This window comes from Euprymna scolopes, chromosome 40 (assembly GCF_053919585.1).
Source record: "Euprymna scolopes isolate OS-2025 chromosome 40, ASM5391958v1, whole genome shotgun sequence".
Taxonomy (NCBI): Eukaryota; Metazoa; Mollusca; class Cephalopoda; order Sepiida; family Sepiolidae; genus Euprymna; species Euprymna scolopes.
In genome coordinates, this window is record NC_136521.1 from 15433104 (window position 1) to 15460514 (window position 27411).

Here is a 27411-nt window from a genome sequence, read left to right on the forward strand (position 1 = left end):
ATAAAAGCAATTGCAAGATCGGCTTAGCCCAGTGTGAACGATTTGACTGACCTTACTGCAAAGTTGTTTTTTTTGTGTTCTTCACAAATCCTACCATGCCTTCTTACACTCTGTACTACTTCAATGGCCGCGGCCGTGCCGAGATCTGCCGTATGTTGATGGCCGCCGCCGATGTCAAATACACTGACAAGAGGTTCGAATTCAACGAATGGGACAAATACAGGAATGGTAAGTAATATTATGAATCGTATATATATATATATATATATATATATATATATATATATATATATATATATATATAGTAATTCACATACACAGTAATGTTTCGCTGTTTCACAGTTCATCGGTGCGGCTAGACAGGCAACTACCTCAAGCCAACAATAAATGCTTATATATATATATATATATATATATATATATATATATATATACAAAGGTTTTAATTATAATCCTTACACACACACACATATATATATATGGATTATAATTAAATCCTTTGTATATATATATATATATATATATATATATATATATATATATATATATAAGCATTTATTGTTTGAAATGAGGGATGTATATAAAAAAAAACATGTTCCCTTAATTCATGGATTTTCCATAACGAAATGCAGTTAGCAACATATTTTGTTTATAAGCACATATATTTAAAATGTTATTAGAAATCGTTTAAAAGGCATATATAAGAGATACCATACAGCCTAGGTAATCCAACGTTTTAGCAAATCACATTATTTGCGGGATACGTCTGTCAGGTCGGACGAATAATAATGCAAGGAAAAAATTGAAAATAGTAAAGTAATCCGTAACACTTAGCAAAAACTCCCAAATCGAGGTAACCTCCAGAATATGTAAAGTTCCGGTAATGATTTTTCCAGCAGCATTAAGACATAGTTAATTTTACTCCACCAAAATAATATATATATATATATATATATATATTAGCAAAAGTACTCATCGTTGACTGGGTTCAAAAACAGCCTACAGAAAATGAACTCTGATTTATGAAAGTATGATTGGTTATGAAAAGGAAGGGTTGTAAAGAGATAGCTTCGAATTTGGGCGTATCAAAACCAAAGCAAAATGTGATGAAAGTAAAAATAAAATAGATAAACCCCATAATTTATTATACCATACCTGTGCACACTGAAACACTTATCACAATATTCTGTGGATCTATATTAAAAAACCTTGTTAAACGTCGTGACATATTTCCATTCTATGGAGGTCAGCTGCGAACGAACACCCCATAATGTTATTATACCATATTTCTTCAAACTGAAACATAATTATCAAAGTATACTTACGCAGATAGATATGAAAAGTATTTATTAAAGTTTGTGCCTATTTCCATTCTATGGAGGCCAAGCGCGAACGCAAACCCCACAATGTTATTATACCATCCCTATTTAAGTTAAAACATACTGATCAAAGTATTATTATGTACATCTATATCAAAAACACTTGTAAACGTTTTTTTTTTAATTTTTAAATTGTTTATTTCCATACTTTGTGGACCAAGCGCGTACGCAGACCCCAAAATTTTAAGAATCATCATTATGCCAGATCAAACCTGTTATTCCTGTGTCTCGATACATCTTCTATCATTATATGTGATCAGTTTTCTATAATAGTCAACCACATAGGAGCCTATTCGTAACCAGGCACACACAGAGACGTTCAGCTTTATATATATATATATATATATATATATATATATATATATATATATATATAAACTGCCGAACACTTAATAAATAATATTTATCCATTATATATTATTTTGTTAAACGATTATTTAAGATCAGGGATATGATCGATATCGGCTAGGAAATATCTGAAACGTTATAACCGAAAGAAAAACAACCATTTACGGTTAGTGGAGATGACGATGTTCATTTCTTGCAAAGAGATGTCGATGCCGCCCAAGAGACAGCGGCTCGTATTCCCAGATGGTCACCTATCTGGGACTGACCAGTTCAACGTTACTTAACTTCGGTGCGTCAATGTGATTAGGCAGTATTTATGACTTAAAAGGCAAAATGATAGATGACAAAAACCAAATAGGAAATAATAATTATTTTTGTATGCGTGATATCAATCGGCGAGCATCGATGCCAAATAATTTTGACTTACACATTGTGACTTACCCAACTTTTTTCAGCACACACGTGTTTGTACAAATGATTGGATATAACTTTTATACTCTTATATCTTTTACCGTTCGAAATTCCGTCCAAACTCTAGAGTTCGACAAGATACACCTGAAGAATGTCGGAGGTTACATCGACCGAATCGTCGTGGAAATCACACTAAGATGAGAACAGTAGTCCGATGAATCCAAATAATACTTATCTAAAAAAAATCAGAAATGTCAAGGTCTAACTTAAGGTAGAAAATAAAAAATACTCACACTAATAATAATTATTTAATAATAATATTTAATAATAATTATAATTTATTAAGATATTTCTTTTTCTTTGTAATCTAAGTGAAACAAGTCTCTTAAAACGTCCGACTCTAACCTATATCAACGTTCGCGCTCCTCTCTATTTCATGTAGTTCGCACTCAAAGACTCGTATGTTTCATTTTTTTATTGCATTTTCACCCCAAACAAGGCATATTGCCACTTTGTTGTAGGGGGCTATTATCAGGTACATAAGTATCAGTGAGTTGGGCAGCAAGATGTCGGTTCACGTTACACTTGAACTTCTGCATGTCAGTACAGTTTGGGAAGCAAGGATCCGGAAAGGAATTCCAAAGTCTAACGGTTCTGGGGAGGAAACTACTGGAGTAAAAGACTCTCTTACACCTAGGGATCTCTACTGTGAAGGGGTGGGATTTTGCTGCTTGTCGGGTTTGTCAGGGGTATTTACGCCGAGGGGGTACAAGTGCTTGCAGTTCGTCAGAGCATTCACCGTTAAAGTACGTGTAGAACAGGCAAAAGGATGCAACATTTCGTCGATGGGACAGAGACTGAAGTTTAGCTGACAGTTCAGGACCTATCAAATTAGCGACGCTCTTTTGAACTTTGTCTATGAGCAAGAGACTAGTGGCAGATGCACCAGCAAAATATGACAACAATACCCCATGCATGGGCGAATGGTGGCCTTATAGAGGTATAAGATACTTTCGGGCGTTACTAGCTTTCTAGCACGGAAGAGAGAACCCACCATCTTCGCAGCGGTCCTGGTAATGTCTTCAATGTAATTGTTCCAATTTTCGCGTATATAGTATTATATATTCATGTAAATAACACTCAATACTTCACCGTCCTATTAGCACCAATCTAATACTTTATTTTTCTTTCACGTATCCATTTTTATAAAATATTTTATTATTTCGTTTATTTTTTTAAAACATTATTTAAATGAAACCATTTTTCCATACACACACACGTATGTGCGTATATATATATATGTGTGTGTGTGTGTGTGTTTGCGTGTGTGTGTGTTTGCGTGTGTGTGTGTGTGTGTGTAGGGTATGTACATTTTGTCATCAAATCAAATATATCGTTTTAAATTCCATGCAGATTCTGTAATTCGAGAGAAAGGTTTGCTCGTTTTGTTTTACGGCATATGAACCCTTTTCGGATTCTTTAATGCCGAATCAAGTTATTTTGGAAATTGTAATCAAGTTGTATGTAGTTATTTTGTAGAAGGTTTTTGTTCTTCACGCTTTTTGTATCTTCAGTCGCTAGTTTGTAGTGTTTGGTTTGGTTGTTTTATAGTGGATTTTATCATCTTTGTTCCCTGACCTGCAGAACATGAATGAGTTTAGTAATAGGGGAGGGAAAATGGTAATAGTATTAATGCTTGTTATATTTTAAGTTAGGAACCTAGTCAGTAAATTGAGAGTATAGAAAAAAAGGAAAAATAGGAAGAAAGAAAAGAGGAAAAGGTGGGTTGTTTTGTTTTTTTGTTTTGCAGGACATGATTAAGTTTAGCAAAATGACAAAGAAAAAGAAAAAGCATCAAAGCTAGGTGCATTTTGTCTCAGGAAGCCAATATCTTCAGACAATCTGATCTGGTAGCACCAATAATATTTTTGGGGGGAATATATATTTTGACTGCTTTAATAGGAGTCAAAACAGTATTATTATTTAGTATCTATCTTTAGAAAGATTCACGAGTTCGCCAAGATACGCCTGAAGAAGGTCATAATGTTGTGAGAATAATACTCAAGATGAGAAAAAGTAGTCTGATTAATCAAAATTATCAATTCTCATTTAAAAAATTGAAACACATAATATTCGCTAACCTAGTATAATACATCTGTATTCATTCAATGTTGACAACATACATACAACATTCTATTACTATTAAAATGAGCTGAAACAGATACATTGAGACCATTGCCAAGGCCGTTGCAAAGGAGGTGGTCTCTCTCTCCCGTGATAGAAAGCTACTTACGCCTGTACCACTACAATGCCATCATTCATCCATGTATGGAGTATTGTTGTTACATTCGGGCTTATGCATCTGCTATTAGTCTCTTGCTCTTGGACAGTGTTCGAAAGAGAGTCGCCAACCTGATAGATGTCATCAGAGCTTCCCATCGACGATATGTTGCATCCCTCCGCCTGTTGTACAAGTATTGTACTCCTTCGACGTAAATACCCACAACAAACCCGACAAGCAGCAAAGTCTCACCCCTACGCAGTAGAGATCCATAGATGTAAGAAAGTTTTCTATTCTAATAGTTTCTTCCCCAGAACTGCTAGACGTTAGAAATCCCTTCTGGATTCCGGTTTTCCCAACTGTACTGACATGCAGAAGTTCAAGCGTAATGTGAACAGATATCTTACTGCTCAACTTCCTGCATAGTATTCCTGCAACTTATGGCTCGATAGTTGCCCCCTACATCAAAGTGGCACTGTGCCTTGTCTGAGGTAAAAATAGAATTAAATAAAAAATATTATTACTAATTTACTTTTTTTCTATTCTACTTACCAAATTTTTTTTATAAAAGTGATTTTATTGTTTCTCTTTGTTATTTGGAAATATTAAAAACGACACAATGTTTACTCAGTGTCTATTAATTGCATTTCAAATGTAACTTGGCATTGTTTCGTATTTTTTCGAAATGTTTTAAATTTTAATTCCTACTTTTTTGTAGATATGCCTCACAACTGTGTACCTGTTTTGGAGATTGACGGTCAGAACAAGATGCCCGAGACGATGGCCATCGCCAGGTACTTGGCCAGAGAACACAGTAAGTAGCAAAGACACTCAAATACCATTAAGTTAAGCGTAACATAATCAGACAGATACTTTATATTACGTAACATAATTAGACAGATACTTTATATTACTTCCGTAATAAAGATGATACGACAGATTGGAAAAAAATGCATAGAATAAATAGAAAATTTTCAGAGAGACAAAATACAAAACTTTTATCACTTTTTGATGATATAGTATTGTCACGTGTCTAACCGGTGTCACTTAAAATGCCACTTTGTGTATGTTATTTTTATATCGTTAAACATTATCAAACAAATCGGCCCATCAAAGGGAACAATGTACGTACACACATGCAGCGCAAACACATATGCACACACACACACACACACACTAATATATATATATATATATATATATATATATATATATATATATATATATATATATATATATATATGTTTTATTTTACTTCAGTCGAAGTTCTCAGAAATCAAGGGGCCCACAACCAGGGGCTAACACTTAAAATCTATATGAGATACATAGATATTCAAATGTTCCATTAAATTTCTTTATCTCTCAAACACTGAGTTAGTAAAGAAATTTACAACATAATTTTCTTTTCCCCAATTAACCATTTTTATACGTTGTAGTATATCTTTCATGTTGGTCTCATGGTCTTACTGGATTCCAGGACAAGAATTTATCTAGTCTGGTGGAGTATCCAGCTTCGTGCTATTACTTTACGTAATATCACTTGGAGAAGGTGCACAATTCCTCGGAAAAGCTATGGGGTAGCCGTGGTGAGGAGATCTTATGTGGGCTGCGAATACTATGTGATTTTGAATATTTGGTCAGAGTTTACTTCTATGGAAAAATATCCTCATGCCAGATTGTTCTGACAAACCCCTGTACAGAGAGACCTTAGACACTCGAGGATAGTGTCTAGTAGGCATTCAAGTTCTCCCCTATATATGTGTATGTGTGTGTGTGATAAAATAAAATGCCACGATGCGGTGAGGAATAAACAAAGACAAAAGGACAAATAAATCGTTTTTGATATTCCTGTGCTTTGTTTGTTTTTTCCTTTTGTAGTCATCGACATACAGTCCTGTTTCGTTCTATTACAACTCATCAATGCCGCTAGACTAGTACCTCTCCCAAGCCGAGGATTGAGCCTAGAACCATCGCGTTGACAGTCAGCAGTTCTACCGATCGACTCACAGGAGCGGCGCCCGTAAATTATCTCGCCAAATGTCTAGTTAAACAAACATTTGTCCACTTCTTTTGAAGTGTTCTAACAGCTTGTTTATAAGCAAACACTGAGCGTCGCATTTTTCAGCCAATTAAGTAGCGGGTGAGATTATTTACGACAGTGCTCTACCCAACTCAAATAGACGGAGTGGCAATGGGATCAGTCCTTAGATCGACTCCTTGGGAATTCTACATGGCTTATTTAGAGAACAAGATATTTATAAATAATATAAAAAACCCTATATATGTATATATATATATGTGTATATATGTGGACAACATTTTTATTTTGGCTGAAAATAATAAAATGATATACCGACTACAATATCTTTTTCAATCCTTAAATTTGAAGTTGTGTTGAATAATAATAATAATAATAATAATAATAATAATAATAATAATAATAATAATAATAATAATAATAATAACATTTCATTTTTTGATGTCCTTAATAACACGTCCAATAATACCTCTGTATCTAAAAATCAACAAGCATAAATTCCAGCCTCCTGAACTTTAAAAGTGAGTGCCCACAATGGTACAAAATAGTCATAATAATAAAATGATATCATCCATAAAAAACATTACTCATTGAAAAAAAAAAAAAATTAAACAAGTACTCATCAACAATCATTTTCCTAATACCATTTTTGATGAACAAATAAAACGAACGCTACAATCCCTTGAAAATCCTAATAATAATATTAGCCAACACCACAATATAACTCCATTAATATATTTTATCAAAATCAAATCACACCTAACTTCAGAATCGAAGAAAACGCAATTAAAAATATCGTACGTAGTACGCAGTACGTAGTAACTGACAGTAATTCTAAAAATAAATTTATTATTTACTACAAGAAGTTTAGAACACAAAACCTTGTGGTTAGAAACAACTTCTCACTGGCTATAAAAACGTTGGAACAAACCAATGTAGTGTATAAATTCAAATGTTTTATGGGAGAATGTAACTCCGAAAATAATACATACATTGGGCATACAACGACAACGTTGTCCCGGCGAATAACCATGCATCTAAATAATACTAGTGTTGTATATAAAGATTTGATAAAATAAGATAACTGCTCCCCCCCTCCAATCTTAGGAAGGTCCTCGTTGACGACATAAAAATTATACAAAATGAAAATAATATTCAAAAAGTTAAAAATTCTTGAAGCGTTATATATTAGAACCCTTCAACCCACTATAAATGATATTCCATTCGATAAAAGCCGTAACGTTCTACAATGCCTTGTGTAGTTTGTAGTGGACAGACTTTGTTAACAGTATCCACGAACTTGCTTATTTTGATACTCGATTTTTTAATCGACTTTTCATCGACTTTTCATCGACTCTATATATTTTAACTTATTATCACCTAACGCCGTTTACTGTATATTTCAGCTTTCATTTTTAATTCTCAGTTTCGCTCCGACGCACTTTTACTTCAACACCTGAAGATGATTCGTGGACGAATCGAAAGCGCGCGTGACAGCAACAATTATGGAATTTTATTAATATTTTTGAGTTTGATATAAAAAAGATTACACGGAAAATCGAAAAATTAATAAAAGAACCATAATGCAAAGTGCCCCCGTTGCATTTAATAATGTTTGCTTGAATGAAAAAATGCTGCCTAAATATACCATTATATATATATATATATATATATATATATATTGATTGATTGATTGATTGATTGATTGATTGATAGATGTACTACTAAAGCTATGTGGATTTGTTTTTTGTTTTATATGTAATTGCTCCGTATACACTTGATAACGTCATAGAAAGAGGAAATCATAAAGGTATAACGTTATCTACAAAAGCCAAGTTGCACAAACCCGGGCAAAATGTTCACGTCATAAACGAAAACAGTTCTAAAAACAATTCGAGAAGAGATCCGTTATGACTTCATAAATTCTAAAGTAACAATTAAACGTCGAAATCCATTAAAACATAGAACATAGATCTTTCTGTGGTCAGAATATTTATTATTCATAAAAGACGTGGCACAAAAACACCCGGAGCTACATAATTAACCGAGAAGATGTATTAAAAACAAACAAAAATATTTTTATAATCTCAACACTTGCTTCCATGTTTTTTTTAACAGAAAAAAAGTTTTTTTTAAAAGGAATATAAGCATTTTTGTACATTGGCTTATTTGGATTTTGTTTCTCTCCACCTATCAATCAAAATATCTATATATCTATAAAACCGAGAATGTGTGTGTGTGTATGTGTGTGGAGACTTTTCACCTATACACTCAACAGATATTTTATCTAAAGTTTTGACATTTGGTATAAAGGGTATTCAGACATGTGGAAAACATTCTAATCGGTTTTCATCCGTACAAATGACTACTAAGATGTCAAAATTGAAAAAATTGGTACTTGGGAGCAATCGAATTTTTTTATCTGTTTGTCAACTGTTTCATGACTGGGCATGCGTGATTCGTTCACATGACATATTACTTATGTTAAGAATAATTAGCTTTGAAAAACACTGGCTATCGCACTGTTTTTTTTTTATCTCAGCACGAGTATTATTTTACGAACAAGACGTGAACTTTTTTAGAAAAACATAATACTTGCACTTGTCTCGGTTTCCATATGAATTAAAATACAATAACTGTGCGTATTTTTCAACCGGGTAACGCCGGGTGGCCAGCTAGTGTAAAAAAACATGTGTAGATGCGTGCACGTTTTTCGGTACAACCTGACATATGGAACTTGACTTGTGTGAAATTTTCGTTACAACCTGCCATATGGAACTTGACTTGTGTGAAATTTTCGTTACAACCTGACATATGGAACTTGACTTGTGTGAAATTTTCGTTACAATCTGACATATGGAACTTGACTTGTGTGAAATTTTCGTTACAACCTGACATATGGAACTTGACTTGTGTGAAATTTTCGTTACAATCTGACATATGGAACTTGACTTGTGTGAAATTTTCGGTACAACCTGACATATGGAACTTGACTTGTGTGAAATTTTCGTTACAACCTTCCATATGGAACTTGACTTGTGTGAAATTTTCGTTACAACCTGACATATGGAACTTGACTTGTGTGAAATTTTCGTTACAACCTGACATATGGAACTTGACTTGTGTGAAATTTTCGTTACAACCTGACATATGGAACTTGACTTGTGTGAAATTTTCGTTACAATCTGACATATGGAACTTGACTTGTGTGAAATTTTCGGTACAACCTGACATATGGAACTTGACTTGTGTGAAATTTTCGGTACAACCTGACATATGGAACTTGACTTGTGTGAAATTTTCGTTACAACCTGACATATGGAACTTGACTTGTGTGAAATTTTCGTTACAACCTGACATATGGAACTTGACTTGTGTGAAATTGATTACAGAAACGGGAGAAAACATGTAAGGAGACAAATACAATATTAAAGTTGCACCAAGGTATTTTCATTTATGTATTCGATCATCATCATCATCATCATCATCATCATCATCATCATCATCATCATCATCATCATCATCATCATCATCATCATCATCATTAGGATGTTTTTGCCAAGATAAATTTTATACTATTCATAGAATACGAGTGTACGTGCCGTCTAGTTTTCTTTCCAATCTTTTGGTGAGTGTCCAGGTTGTTGCACTGGAAATAAGGACGGACTTTACCACTGCCTTGAAGAATTGTCTGTTCAGTGTGTTAGTTATCCCCGAAGTCCATACTGAACGAAGCCCATCGAATACGGCCCATGCTTTTGAAATGCTAATTTCGATATCTCTCTCTGTGGAAATTATGTTGCTGCCGAGATACGTAAACTCAGCCACTTCTTTAAGTGTTGTTCCAACCAAAGCCCTGATCTCTCCTTCCACATTGAAAGTCATAAACTTTGTCTTATCCGCATTAATGTTGAGACCAATGCCTTTTGCGGACTTTTCTAGTTTGCGTAACAGTGTTTGCGCATCAGCAGTGTTATTTGCAAACAAAGCAATATCGTCCGCGTAATCTGCATCTAAAAGTTATGTGTGCTGATTGATGACATTTGTTTCTGGATTCATTCAGGGTGAAGCCTAGCGTGTTGTGTATATCGACAGAGGTGCGAAGTACAAAGTCAACACACACACTGAAAAGACAAGGGGAAAGAGTATCTCCTTGTTGAACTCCGGTGTGGATGTGGAAAAATTCAGTGTCTCCATCTGACGACCTGCCCCCTTAAAAAGACTGATTCTTCTGCAATAAACCTGTTGAGTCGAAATTCATGGACCATCCTCCTCGGCACCCATCAGTTGGGCTTTGAGCTTGTTGGCATGTCAACTAACGCACACTAACACTCACAAAGCGTGACACACACATGCTCACAAACTGCTTAAGCTCCTTTATTGCCTTCTGCTCATGTCAAACAACTTAATCACTAAAATATTCACAACCTTGCTCACTGAACTTACTTTCTAATATAAAAACTAATGAACATTGACTCTTCTTAACACTTTTTAATGAAATAATTCATATGATTGACCGCAGAAGATTTTATTATGAATAATTGACTCAGATTATTTCAATGTCTCAGCTAATAAATTACCCGTGTTTAATTAAATTTATTATTTCATAATAAATTTATTATGAAATAATAAATTTATTATGAAATAATAATTTATTATGAAATAATAATTTATTATGAAATAATAATAATTTATTATTAAATAATAATAATTTATTATGAAAGAATAATTTATTATGAAATAATAATTTATTATGAAATAATAATTTATTATGAAATAATAATAATTTATTATGAAATAATAATTTATTATGAAATAATAATTTATTATGAAATAATAATTTCAATGTCTCAGCTAATAAATTGCCCGTGTTTCATTAAATTTATTATGAATAATTGACTCAGATTATTTCAATGTCTCAGCTAATAAATTACCCGTGTTTAACAAGATTCTAAGATATTCACGAACGTTCTATGCTTTTCTTATTTCTGTAAACTTCAATTAAAAAAATATTTTTATTTTAATTAAAGTTTACAGAAATCTCTCTTTTGTGAAAGCATTTTTTCTGTGAATGTATGCTTTGTAATTCTTTGTTTTGTTTGTCGTATAATATGTCTCGCGCTTTCTCAGATTTAATTATAAATACTATAAATATTTTTACTGAAAATATTTCTTTAAAAGCGGCTCATTCAAAAAAAAAAATACCACACTTAACCCCCCCCCAAAAAAAACTAGAGATTCGTCCTAAAGCTTTATTGAAACAAAACCCAACATTTTATACAATGTAGGAAGAAATGTCAAGAGAGAAGAAACGGTGGTAGGAGGAAAAAGACGATTATGTATGTGAGAAGAGAAGGAGAAGAAGTAGTAAGGGTAGTAAGTGTTTGTGGGAGTATTGTGAGAGGAGGAGACTGAGGAGGACGTGAAAGTTAGTATCGAGTACCTGTAATTGGCATGTGAAAGGTATTGGATTGAGAAAAGTGATGAACCAGGAGGAAGAAGATTGGTAACAAAATAAGAATTAATGGCGGCAGGTGGAGAAATAAACTAAATAAAAAAAAGTGTAGAACAAACATAATTAAACAACTGTATTCATAAACATCATCACCATTATCATCCTGCGGCCTCAGACGAGATAGAACTTCCAGTAATCCCTATCTGCCATAGCACCTCCAAGATCTTCCTTGGAGGTGAATGTATTTATTGTATCCTCTGGAAATATTAACTTATGTGATCGATTGTAAGATGATCGATGCCTCCACAGTTTAAATGATGAAACAAATTCATCTTTAGCACGTGCACAATGCACAGAAAACTGACTACATCTCTTGCAAACTGAGGTTGGTAATCTCGCAAGTCTCCATATACCATTTCTAGAGTTGAGTGTTTTCGCCATGAGAGATTGAGTTCTCATCTACAAATGATGTGGGTAACATCCATCCAAACGAAGTTGTTGTTTTCTGAAAGAGTCCAAGTTCCAGATTTATAGAGTAAGATTGGCTCAATAAGTTTGCGGAAAACTGGGATTTTTAATTTGCGAGCAAGATTGGATTTCCAGATCTTATCCATTTTGTTATAAGCAGTCCATGCCATGCCGTTTCTAACGTGAAAGTCTTTCTCGAAGTTCCTGATGTGTGATCCTAGATTTGAGGATGTTATTTGTGAGGGTTTTAATTTTGTGATTGTTGCGAATGTTAATTGGCATACACTCAGTCTTGATAGCATTCAGGTGAAACCCCGTACTCTTGATTCAAGAGAAGATAGAAATGCCTGGGTGCTAATAGACATATAAATTTATCGAAATGACGAATGTGTTGTATCTTAAGTTTTATTATAAACAATGTTCATTTTTGTTCTAAATCTGTAAGTGAAAATGCTTGCAAACCATGCACTTACATGAATCTACAAAATTTTACTCCTGGCCACTTCGATTCTATGATTATTATTGATTCAATCAGTTTTATTTAGTTACGATATGTATAACGTGAATGTTACTTACATCAATATATATATATATATATATATATATATATATATATATATATATACAAATAATAATAAATCTCCTAATTTTTAATGTAAGAAAAATACAATCTTTTGTAATATGAGTGAGGTAAAAAAAAGAAAAAGATTTACTGTGAGTTTTGGTGAGAAGACGATTTATCCGAAAGTCAAATTAAAAATAGAAATCAAGAAGGTAAATATTGCATCAATGTTAAATATTGTTTTTAATGTAAGAAGAAAATCAATGAATGATAATTTATATTAAAAAAAAAATTGTTGGCAAGGTCAATGGGGATAAAATGTAAGCAATAAAACTTTTATTGATAGCGCACGCATAAAACTCTAGGCTACAATGCAATTCTTATACTGTTTCAACAATTTCTGGAAAAGTCCATGGAAATCCTCTTGTGTGAGCGAGTCAATGACCCTTATGATAGTCTCTCTCATCTCCTTAATTCTCATAGCCTCAACAGCCTCTAAGATTTTCCTTGAGCTTAGGGAATAATCAAAAGTTACAATGTCTGGACTATATGGAGGGGGAGGAACTGTCTTGATGCCCATCTTGTTCAAATAGTCTGTGATCTTCTTTGGGCAACTTTTGAAAAAAAAAAAACCTCACGCAAATCTACCGAATCTTCAGTTCCTCGCGAATAATTTTGATTACAGTTTCCACACTGATATCAAACTGTGCATTCATTGTCTCAATCGACACATGACAATCCTTATCCATGACATTATTTATTTGGCCAATCAGCTCTAATAGATTGACTTTCTTACACCTCCTACACCTCCGATTATCATTCATAGACTCCCTATTTTCCTTAAATCTCTTATGCCACTCAAAAACTGATGCTTGTTTCATGCAAGATGGTCTAAAAGCAGTCTGAAGTATTCCACATGTTTCTGTGTCATCTCTTTCAAGTTTAAAACATAATTCAATTGCATATCCTTCTTCAAAGGTGTCTTCATATCCAGATTGTATTTTTGTAATTCATCAGCTGTGTGACAATTAGGCTTTAGTAGGATGTATTCCAAATCGTACTGTAGCTGTTCATTTGAATCTGAAATCATAAAATTTAGTCAGTATTCTCATAACATATATTCAAATAATACACTGAATTTTTAAGAGTATATAACAGTTTTAGATGCCTGTACAAAAAAGGTCTGGGAACTTATTGGATGCACCGGCTATGACATTCGTACAACAGTTAAGTTGTCCGAATCCACACAGATCATTTGTTTATAGTGCTGACGGCTTTTATAGACGTCAATCGGTGCACCTGGTTGCGACGTATGGAGCGAACTGTAGACCTCAGGTTTTCACATAAGAGTATTCCTTCTAGATGCATGCCTTTACGAGGATTCAGGCTGCATCTCTTCCAGTGGTTTAAACGTGGCCCCTCCCGATAATAAACTGAAAATGTTTACGTGCTGACGCAGTACATACAGCGACTATTATTCAAAAATAGTCATCCACCTGGTACTGGCCCGGCTCATCGTTGCTTAACTTTTGGTAATCTACCAAGAACCGGTGTTTCAGTGTAATTATGCCACACACACACACACACACACACACACACACACACATATATATATAATATATATATATATATATATATATGAGTGTGTGTGTGTGTGTAGGTGTGTGTGTATTTTTCTCGTTCTGGTTTTCACGCGTTTTCTTCCATTTTCATTCTCTATTTCCTAAAAATCACAATTTATCATCCCATCTCCATCCTTGGTTTCTTTCTCTACGTCTTTGTTTATTTTTATAAACTATATTTCATTCCTCCATTCTTTTATTTTCCTTTTCTCTTCTTTTTCTGTTTTTCCTAATGAATAACAGACTAATGTAACCTTCTCATTTCAGAGTAAATCACTTACGTGACTAGCCCTCCTCATTTGAAAAGGCCTAAAAAGTGATGTATAATGATAATATTGTGTAAATCTATGCTGTAGTTTTCTTCTAACTCTAATATATATATAAATATATATATGTATATATATATATATATATATATATATATATATATACGTACGTATATGTATCTTATTTTTCCTCTTTTTTATTGTTTAAGATTTCTACGGCAAGAACAACATGGACATATTCAGAATCGATTACATCTGCGATTGTTTCTATGAAATCATGCACGATTACATGAGATATTTCCATGCCAAGAATGGCCGCTTCTGGGTAAGTCCCTAATTGCTTTACTCCATAGGGGGCGCAGAATTTTACTTTATAGGACGATACTTAGTTGGGTTTAATAGTACATTAGAATTTTTAAAGATCGAAGAAAACAGAAAACTGTTTCTAACAAGAGGGCAAAGGAGATAGAAAAAATATGCGAGCTTGCAAACGACGAAAAGAACGAACACCAAAAGAATTCAGTATAAGATGACTGATTAATTCTTACGAATTCAGGTTCATATAAACAGCTACAGCAGGAATTGAAATACATCTTACTAAAGCCTGATGTCACAGCTGGTGAATTTCAAAAATGCAATCTGGACGTGATGAGGCTTTAGAAGAACGATATGCAATAAATTTCTGTTTTAAAGTTAGATAAAAATGGCACAGAAAATATGGGATACATCAGACTGCTTTTGGACCATCTTGCATGAATCGAGCATCAGTTTTTGAGTGGCATAAGAGATTCAAAGATGGCAAGGAGTCTGTGAGGGATGATGAGAGGTGTAGGAGGAGTAACAGAGTCAGAACTCCAGAGTTGATTGAACAAATTTACAATTTTATGGATAAGGATCGTCGTGAGTCTATAGAGACAATAATTGCACAGTTTAATTTCAGTGTGGGAACTTTAGACAATTATTCGCGAGGAACTGAAGATGCGGAAGATTTGAGTGAATGCATTAGTCCACAACTCCATCTTTGTCGCAGACTATTTGATCAAGATGGTCATCGAAACAGTTCCTCAGCCTCCATATAATCCAGACCTTGCACCCTGTGACTTTTGGTTATTTCCCAAACTCAAGAAAAACCTTAAAGGTTGTCGTTATGAGGCAATAGAGAAGATGAAAGAAGCTGTGACGAAGGTCATTGACATCCTCACCCAAAAGGACTTCCATGGGGCTTTCTGGAAGTTGTTGGAATGGTACAACAAGTGAATTGCAGCTAAAGGAGTTTACTTAAAAGGGGACTAGAGTTCCATGTATGTTCTATCAATAAAAATGCCCATACGAAAAAGACTGGAAACTTATTAAAGGAACTTCGTATAGCACAAACTGATTTAAAATCTTAAGTGGTTTCATGCGGGCAAATATGCGATGAGACAAAGAACTGAATCAGCCTTATTTTGTCTCAAAATATTCAAATGCTAGAAACCTTGCTGCTTCGTACAAGTTTGAAATCAAACTAATTAGCAGATAAACTCACAAACTCAATATAATTGTATAGAATTTCGTGTTCATATTATTGAGTTCCATTTAAGATCATACTGTTAATTAACATCACTGTTCCATTTCTTTTTTTTTACAGGGAAATGATTCAAGCATGAATTCAAGCAACATAACTGTAAGCATTAATATTTATAATCTGTATCTTTTTCTGCACACACACACACACACACACACACACACACATATATATATATATGCGTGTGTGTGTGTGTGCGTGTGTACCTGTGTGTGTATGTGTGTGTTAGTGTTAGGACAATTAATCGGAATTTCAATCAGGAATTGGAATAATCGGAACTTTTTCAGACATCTGAATCGAAAAAGTGCCTTTTTCCGGTGCCAGAAACGATTCCTTTAATTGTGTTTTGTTCATTCTATTTTATTTAAAATAAATTCTTCCACTGCTGGTAGTAATGATGAAATACTACATATTTTTATTTTTAAACTAATAGTAAAACCAAAATCTATAGATCATCCCTCACAAATTTTTAACGTTTGAGAAAATATCTGCACATTTTACATCTGATTTATTAGGATTATCGGGAAAAGCTAAGCAACTGTATAGTTAAATATTTAGGAATGTATATGATTCGGAATCGGAATCAGTAATTGCTTCAGAATCGGAAATTTAGTACAGATTCGGTAATTGTATCGGAATCGAAAATAATTAGAATCATTTTATCACTAATAAATAAATAAATAAATAAATATATATATATATATATTAGAAGTACACGATTTTATAATAGCTATCTACAGACCACATTTATTAATTATGATGAATTAAAAAATAAAAAGTGAAAAGAATACTGAGCGGTTTCGCACCTCATGTAACAGAGCAAAAATGGAGGCGAATAACGATTAAGAATATATATATATATTTAAAGTGATGATTGTGTAGTTCCAACGAGAGAAAACTATATATTTAAAAGAGTGTAGCCATCAACAATTGTGTGTTTTTCAGCCTTTTATCATATTTTTATTTGAAAATATTTTTATAACGCGTTTCAAGCTTTGTTTCGCTCTCTTCAGATATTTTCGTAAAAAGTTTTTTTTTAAATGAGAGTTTGAAATGTTATTTTTACATCTGCTGATACTAAATGTGTTTTTAAGAGTGATATATATATATATATATATATATATATATATATATATATATATATATATATATATATGAGATAAAAATATGGTGGAGATCATATTGGGGTAAAATAATCAAAAAGGAAAAAAACAGATGGAGACTACATTATGTCCTAAAGGATTTTCTCTGTGTTTGCAAAGAGAATGTCTCATGGACTTAATATAGGTAGTTTCTAAAATTTTCAAATGATAGGGAGAGTGCAACCTGATTATTTATTAAGTGCTCACAAATAAAAGAAATTATTAAGTACTCACAAATAAAGGACATTTTTAAGTACTAATAAATAAAAGAAATTATTAAGTACTCAAAATGATATTTGTGAGTACTTAATAAATAACCGTGTCTTTGCCTTAAAAAAAAGTATTATAAATAAGAAAAATTTAAAACTAAATATTTATTTTTTAAACTGACGCTATTCATTACTTTTTTTTTTTTTTCATAGGACGGGTTGTTTACTTGTATATTATAAAGATGACTAAGCATAATTTTCTAATGCACTTTCTTCAACTATGCTAAAATCAAGCGACAAAAGGAATGCATCGCATGCAAAAGAAAATATAAAAACTGATGCTATTTCTTCCTTATACTCGTCCTGGGACGGGTATTTTACTTGTATATAATGAAGATGACTAGAACAAAATTTTCCCCTGAATTTCAGTTTGTAGTATTCTTTCAACTATGTTCATTATAAGAAATAATATATTCCTAAGATGGTATAATTGACAGGACAAGAAAAAAAAGGAAAAAAGAGATAATTTTGTGATTTATTTTTCAGCCTATGATGCAAGCCAGGTACATGGAAACTTGTCGCAGGATCCTTCCTTTCTTGGAGAGAACCCTGGAAAAGTGCAACGGTGGAAACCAGTTCTTCATGGGTGACCAGGTGTGAAAATATTATTTCATCAGCAAGTTAAAATAAGTCTTTGTTGCATTGAGGAGCGATAACTATTTATCCGGTTGCATTTTCTTAAGTATTCCCAATATCTTACACTCCACAATTAATTAAATACACAGGGTTTGTATTACTGTACACATAGAGTCGAAAAGATTGTAAAAAAAACAAATATATAACCAATGACTATCATCAAAGGCAAGATAAGTTACTTTTCTACCAAACTGGATATTTTTTAGTGTTTTTAATTAATGTAACATGTTTATTCAGCTCGAAAACATACAGTGTTTACCGATGTATTGGAAAATTAAAAATGGCGCCTGACTCTCTCTTTGACACGGTAAGTTTGGGAAAAGGAGTTATAAATAAAAACCTAGACAAAATACTGTAAGAAACTTGCTTAATATATCCTACCATAACATAGGCTGACATATTCGGTGGGTTTTAAACAATATTTTGCATATTTATAACTCTTTTTTCGAATCTATGTGTACAGTAATACAAACCCAATACACAATTCCATAACGTATTTTATTGTTGTATGTCAGCCACAATAACAACCGCATCCTCTAATTAGATCTCGTGTCTGTCGTTCTTCTATAATAAGAGACACCTGTAACTAATACTTGCCGGCAAGATAAGTTTAAATATTATATTTTAATTTATCCAGATTTCGTATATATTATTATAGAGTGCTGACTTCAAAAGTAAAAATAAAGTTATTTGGGTGTAATGAGCTAGAATCGAAACCGAATGCAAAACTGTAGTATTCAAAGCTAGTGACGTTAACACTAACCCAACGTGACACGTACATAAATTGATTAAAAATAAACTAAAAAGAACGTACAAAATGCATAACGATCTTTACTGGCTAAAGAACCATAAAATAACGGTTCATAAAAAATCCAATCATTTTATGCCCCTAGCTCCGATCTGCGACTTTTAGTTTCGGAGGAGATACAGTTTGAAAACATGGAAACAGACAGACAGACAGAGAGACAAACATATAGCCTTTTATATATTAGATTTCACAATAGCACAAAAAGAAAGTAGTAATTGATTTAATAGAAAGAACGTTTATTGACTGTGTTGGTGATCCTTTTTTTATCCTAGTAAGAGGGTGTGAGTGGATTCTTGGGATGGAGATTATTGTTTTCTTATGGTTAAAGACATCATACTGTCGTCGACTTCAAAACAACAACATGATTGCCATTTTCTTACCTTCCTTTATCCCAGTTTTCATCACATCCGATCTCAGTACAGTGCAGGATCGAGAAGACCTTTGAATACAATTGTCGACCCGATGACTTTTGTATGCATTCATGTCGCTATGTGAATTAAAATCACGATGGATTCTAGAAAACGTTTCCATCTACCGTTTAACATTCTTCTCTCTAACCTGATGTATCATAGTTAGCCCCATTCCTTTTGTGGGAACACGTTATATAACATGAAATAACGTTTTGTGGGAACACGTTACATAACATGAAATAACGTTTTGTGGGAACACGTTATATAACATGAAATAACGTTTTGTGGGAACACGTTATATAACATGAAATAACGTTTTGTCGGAACACGTTATATAACATGAAATAACGTTTTGTGGGAACACGTTACATAACATGAAATAACGCTTTGTGGGAACACGTTATATAACATGAAATAACGTTTTGTGGGAACACGTTATATAAAATGAAATAACGTTTTGTGGGAACACGTTATATAACATGAAATAACGTTTTGTGGGAACACGTTATATAACATGAAATAACGAAACACTTACTTGTTCTTCTTTTAAAGAACTCTTTTCGCTTACAATTGAAAACTTTAAAAAATACACATACGAACAGGTATATCGATCACTTTATTTTCAATGGTAAAAAATTCGCTTGTATTCTTTCAAGCACTCTGAGGTAATTCATTTCCGCTATATGGATAGTCGTGTCGAAGACACGTTTTCTGTGCCCAGTTTCAAAATACTCCCTGACATTTGCCCGCTATTATTTTTTTTTGTTTTGTTTTAATTATCTACATTTAAAAAAAATCTTATAAATTACCTAGGATAGTTAAAAGTGGACCTTTGGTTTACTTTTATCAACCTCATAACTTTCGTTTTCTTTATTTTGTCATTTACTTCTTATTTACCATGAGTGAGTTTATTTCGACAAAGGAGAATGAATTGTTTTTCTTTGAATCCAAATCCTTTCATCCTACTTTTTTTTTACATTGAAGTAGTAGTACATTCAGTGGCTTCATGCGTTGTCTGGAATTATTTCCATAAAAAAATCAGCATTGTTAATTTTTACAATTTTCACAACATCGTATACATTTTCTTGTTGCATTATGAATCAAATTCCAAACTCTGTCCACACACACACACACACACACACACACACACACACACACACACACACACACACACACACACTTTTCGTCTCGCATTAATCTCGCATTCATTTAGAGTAAACCTTCCAGGAATTATCTCGTTTCGATACAATACAATAGCGGCAACTTCTTTCTGATTCTAAAATAATAGAGAGAAGCAAATAGAACAGGAACCGGTTTCATTAGTTGCCCAGAGATGTGTCTTTACTTCTTACTTTGAAGCGAATACACCAAGAGAAAGTACATATTCAATAAAGAATATGTCGTTTCTCTCCGTCTTTAATTACTTTGACGACAAAATCTCAGAGTCGGAAACTTGGAATCTAATCCATCCCGTACAACTCTTCCTTACGTTATAGCCTTTGACATATATCTCTTTCTCTTCGCTGCAACCTCTATCTCGACGAAGAGATGTTGCGAGTTCGTCTCTGCTTTATCGTTATTTTCATGAAAAGTGATCGACTGAGCTTCAATCCATGGAACCCCCTCGCCAAAATTTCACAAGAAACACTCGTCTAGCTGAAAACACTATCAATAATTCCTCCCACTCTTTATCTGTGTCTAAACCTAAACGTAGATTCGATGAACAAAGTTTCTTTCTTAGAAGTGCACGCCTGCGGAATTGTCTTCCGTTTTCCTGCTTTCCAGCTGACTTCAATATGGTTGTCTTCAAGTCCAACGTAAACAAGTTCTTGATGAGCCGTTCCACTTGTTAACAAATTTACCGAATTTCCATTACTAACGATTACTATATTGTCCAATTGACTACTGTACACTCTTAACCATTATCCTCGAGTGGTCTCTGGGCCTTGATAAGTGGTTATGCCTATGTAAAAAAAGGAACGGTTAACTTCTAAATGGAATTTTCCACATCATTTTAACCCTACGTAGAAATTACCAATTTTAACTTTATTTTTCCACAAAGCATATTTGTCTTCATGATATTTCGATTACTTACATGTGTTTGACCGTACTAAATATTATTACAGTTATTTAATTAAGTACTTATGAATAGATTTTCGCATCCAAACATCTCATTAATAATTTTAAACACCTCACACTACATTTAAAATTCTGCATGTAAATACAATCGAAGCATAATCACGTTGACACACGGCTCCCGCTGGATCACCAAAGTTAAGCAACGTTGAGCCTGGTCAGTACTAAATGGGTGACTATTTAGGACTTCCAGGTGCTGTATGTGCTCTCCGCTTATCTCGGCATTGTTTCCAGTCGTCTTGGTCTTCTTGCCACTGGACCCAAACAGTGTTGATTCAGGAGAGATGCGGTCAGAGTTTGCGCAACCCTTGCCTCACAAGTATACGCGAAACTGTCCCTACAGCGGTATCCTTTATCTTTCGAGACTGAACAGAGGCCTCGATCGATCGACATTCGAAGAAACAGGGAACAAAGGTGGAATTCCGAAGGTGAGAGTCGGAGGAAAGAATCAATTACAATAGAAAGTTTTTTGGGATTTGTGGGGGGGCATATATACTTAAAGGGTTGGGATTTTGTTGCTTATAGGATTGATAAGAGGTATTTATGCAGAAAGGATACGAGTGCAATAAGTTTGTCGGAGCACTTTCCGTGGAAGTACTTGTAAATCTAGCATATCAATGCAACATTTCGGTGATATGCAAGGGGTAAAGTTTAGTAAGTTGTGCTGGGTCTATAAGGTTTGAGGCTACTTTTTGTAGTTGCTCAACAGAAAGTAAGAAAAAAAGAAAGAGAGAGAGAGAGGGTCTAGTGGTATGAATATATTCATTATAATCAATCACAACTACCATTGTTACACAGCATTAAATATTGTTACGGTCGACTGGTCCATAAAATCTGTGAATACACGTCTCTGAAATATGGCTGTCTTTTTTAATTCCAGATGATGCTGTGTGATATGATGTGCTATTGCTGTTTGGAAAACCCAATGATGGAGGACCAATCCATGTTCAACAGCTACCCGAAACTGATGTCCCTGTGGAAACGTATCGCCGTCCATCCCAAGATTTCCGGATATCTGAAGAAGCGCTCCAACACAAACTGGTAAACGGACCACGCGTGAATCGAAATTTTTGATTAAAGATTCCAATCGACAATAATCGATTTGAAATCAATTTATCACAAATGGATCCACAATTTGAACGGGTTAAATAATTAAAGGGAGATTTGTATTAAACTTTTATGCATTTATTTGTGTCAAACTTAATAATCTTCATGAAATAAACTCTTTTGTTAAATAACATTGTGTTTTTTACTTATTTATTATTAGCAAGACCACCCGGCATTGTCCAGGACAAAAGTGTAACATATTTTATTAAAACTGTTATTTCGTTTATGTATACTTACCTCTCTCTCTATATATCACCCTCTTTCCCGTTTCCTCTGCACCACCGCCTTTTCCTCTGCTCAGTCCATTCCTCTCTCTCAACATACACACACGGTCTTCCGTGTGTGTACGTATGCAGCTAAAAGTAGCAAATTACATATCCAAGACCATCAAAGTTGATCAGCGTTGCACCGGATGAATACTATATAAACTATAAAAACTGTATATTAACTTTTCAACTTAAACGTATGTAGAATGCGTCAAAAAAAGGTCGGTTTCCAGAGATTTCAAGAACTAAGTAAAAGGAATAACCATTAAGAAAAACGAAAAATTCGTTACAACGTGTTATTGCAAAGCTTGCTATTACTCTTTAGAAGAGAAAAGTGTAATGTCTTATATATATATATATATATATATATATATATATATAGTAAAGCTGGTAATTAGTAAAAATCTGAAGAGAGTGCTCAATACAATTGCAGAGCAAATATGTGTTTTATTTTTTATTACCGTTTTATCTGTTTGGTTACATATGTTTCGGATGTTGGACTGTGTTTACGATCTAACAACCTCGTCAGACCTTACAGACATGGTTGGTTAGTATTACTAACTAACCATCTCTGTAAGGTCTGACGAGGCTGTTAGATATGTTGGGCCGTGTTTACGATCTAACAGTCTTATCAGACCTTACAGAGATGGTTGGTTAGTATTACTAACCAACCATCTCTGTAAGGTCTGACGAGGCTGTTAGATCGTAAACACGGTCCAACATCCGAAACATATGTAACCAAACAGATAAAACGGTAATAAAAAATTAAAACACACACACACACACACACACACACACACACACACATATATATATATATTAATGTTTGGAGGTACAGAATTTATACAAATTTATTTAATAAAATAGGCAGAATTTTCTCTACAGCTCTTTCGGCTATCATCTCATCAGGAGGAAATCGATAGCGTAAAAAATAATATTATGTCGAAAGTTTAAAGAGTTATAATGGGGAACTATTGAATGTGCCAAAAGTACGGTGACAACTAAAATTAAGTTTATTAACGTTTAAAAACGATTACAGTATTGGCACAACGAGGGAAAGGTGGAGGAGCGGGAGAAAAGATTCAAAGTTCCCAAAGAGAAACAATGCGTTTGCTGTTTCTTTTTACCGGCACAAAGAAGGTTACCGCACCGCGATAGAGACAGACTCAAAACTTTTTAAATGGTTTCTGGGGTCCGCTCTATCTAGCACCTCGAACCATTCTAATTTGCTGTTGGCCAGCATTTGGTTGACAAGTCGTGCTGTGCCGATAGATATAAAATAGAATGGTTCGAGGTGCTACATAGAGCGGACTCCAGAACCATTTAAAGATTTTGGAATCTGTCTCTATCGCGGTGCGTAAACCTTCTTTGTGCTGGCAAAAAAGTAACAGCGAACGCTTTGTTTCTCTTTGGGAACTTTGAATCTTTTCTCCCGCTTTATTTTTCTTCTAATTTTCGGATTTTAATCATGTCAAATCACACTTCAATTCCTTTTGACGGATTGATTGCTGCTATTTCTCCTGGTGAGCTAAGGGCATAGTGGATTAACTGATTGATAAATTAATTGATTGATTTTGCGCTACGAAACAGACACTGTCAAGAATTGTATAGGTCAACTGAATTGAAGGAATGAGTTGTGGGATGGTCGACATCAGGAATTTTGGAATATAACTTTTTGTCACTTATTCTGTCTATCTCTCTCTCTCTCTCTCTCTCTCTCTCTCTATATATATATATATATATATATATATAACATATGAAGAATGAAAGTTACATATACTTTATTATATCATCAGATAAATAAGAAAGGAAAAAGGGGAAAATAAAGAAAACCTCTATCGACCATGACATTTTTAAGATAAACTTCTAATCATAAGAGGAGAAAAGATAGCATTACACAAATATAAAGATGTAGAAACAGATGCCGGCTAAGGAACATTTAGATTAGAAATGAAAAAATAGGTTCATATTAAATCATTTCTCTCTGATAGGTTCATAAGAGTAGTGGTTGATGCAGAAATCAGAAGCTCTCGGTATTAACGCTGGAGTCCCTTAGTGGTCGATACTGGGCCCAACTCTCTTCCTGATCTATATCAATGATCTTCCTGATTTTGAGCCCGTGGTAGAATGGGGAAAGAGGAGGCTGGTTACTTTTAATGCATCTAACACCAAGATACTATCTTTCCGTCATGAACGCTCTGATCCCAATCAAGCATCAATTGAAATGAGTGGGTCTTGTCTTGGGGAGGCTCCATATTTTGACAAGCTTCCTGATCTGAAATGAAACATTTACATCAAATCCCTCGCCAAGATCGCTGGAAAAATGATGGTATCCTTCTATCGATCCAGTAGATATCTAACTGCTGATGAAATTCTCTACCTATCTAAGAGTCAGGTACGTCCAAGAATAGAGTACTATTAGCACATTTGGGCAGGAGCTGCAAGAAAGATCTTGAGAGAGTTCAAAATAGATTTCGTAGCATAGAAGAGGATGCTTTTTTTCTCTTTACCGTAACCTCTTTCTCACAGAAAAGACGTTGCTGTCTCTTCTTTATCGTTATTTTAATTGTAAGTGCTCGTGTGAGCTCCAATCTGTAGCCCTCCCTCGCCAAACTTTAATGAGAAACACTCGTCTAGCGTAAAACACCATCAATAATTTCTCCCACTCTTTATATGTGCATAAACTTAAACGTAGAGTCCATAAACAAAACTTCTTTCTCAGAACTGCAAACCTGTAGAACTCGTTTCCGTTTGCTTGCTTTCTAGCTACAACAATATAATTGTCTTCAAGTCCAACGTAAACAAGATCTTGATAAGCCATCCCTTTAAGTAATCTTATTTACCAAATTTCCACTACTAACTATTACTACGATATTGTCCCATTTGTACTGTACACTCTTTAACCCTTATCCTCGAGTGGCCTCTGGGCATTGATAAGTGGTGACTCCTATGTAAAAAAAACGTAGAAACATATGAAAATATAAAAACGGAGAAATATATAAAGAAATATACACGTATATATCTAAAGGAAAAATGAATAAAGAATAAATAAGAAATGATAAAAAAATATATGATTATATACTAGTACGAAATAAAAACAAAAAAAAGAAGGTAGGAATCAATAAATGTAGAGGAGAAAATAGATAAGAAAGAATGGAGGGGGTGAGGAACTGTTTTGATGCTTATCTTAGTCAAATAGTCTGTGAAAAGGATAAAGTTGTGAACAGGTACATTCGCAAGAATGTTCCGCATCTTCGATTCCTCGCGAATAATTGCGTGTAAAGTTCAAACACTGACACCAAGCTTATTGAATCTATAGACATACGATGATCCTTATCCATGAAATTCTTTATTTGGCCAATCAACTCTTGTGTTCTGACTTACTTTCTCTTTCCACACCTCTAATCATCCATCACCGACTCGCTGCTTTCTTTGAATTAATTATGCCGCTCAAAAACTGATGCGTAGTGCATTAAAAATGGTCCAAAGGCAGTCTAAAGCATTCCATGCGTTTCTGCGTCATTTTCCTAAGTTTAAGACAGAACCTTATTACATATCCTTCTTCTAACTACCGTACGTCCAGATTGCATATTTGAAATTCACCAGCTGAAACGTTGGTCATAACTAGTTTATTATATTCAAAACATCACATCAAAACATTAGGGTCTTTGGCCTTATTTCTCCGTTGACTGTAAAATGCTCAGAAAAAACAATTGAATGTCCTCTGTTTTTTTTTGGGTCACCTTTTATATATATATATATATATATATATATATATATATATATATATATATATATATATATATACTGGGAGTATAATTAGGTTTAATGTTGGGACAACCTAATAATCTGTTTACATATTTTTAAAAAGTTTTAATATAATTTCACAAGCCGCTGAGGTCGCTCCTGTTCTCTCTCTTTTATTTCTGGCTGCTGGGAAAATGCTTCTGTGGTACCAGTTTATAAAACTCTGGCGACACTGCTGACCCATTAAATTATCGCCCAGTTAGCCTCCTCCCATGAAATTCACCAGCAGTGACAATCAGGCTTTAGTAGAGTGTATTCTAATTCCTGTTGTAGCTGTTCATTTGAACCTGGAATTATAAAAATATGGTCAATCGTCTCATAAGATGTATGGCACGAAGATACTGAATTTTCAAGAGTGAACGACAATTTTAAATTAATGTCCAAAAAAGTCTGGAAACCTTTTGAAAGCACCTCGTACACATGTATACACTAGCCT

At 33.9% G+C, this 27411-nt stretch overlaps 1 protein-coding gene across 1 annotated transcript; it reads left to right on the plus strand.

Annotated features, from left to right (window-relative positions):
* The first annotated feature begins 46 nt into the window (after positions 1-46).
* Positions 47-23033, plus strand: LOC145265732 (S-crystallin SL20-1-like). Its single transcript, XM_080121787.1, has 6 exons — positions 47-228; positions 5138-5233; positions 15040-15155; positions 16458-16493; positions 18292-18399; positions 22676-23033. Exons 1-6 carry the CDS (start codon positions 96-98, stop codon positions 22838-22840), a joined length of 654 nt encoding a protein of 217 aa, XP_079977913.1. The 5' UTR covers positions 47-95; the 3' UTR covers positions 22841-23033.
* Positions 23034-27411: the final 4378 nt, after the last annotated feature.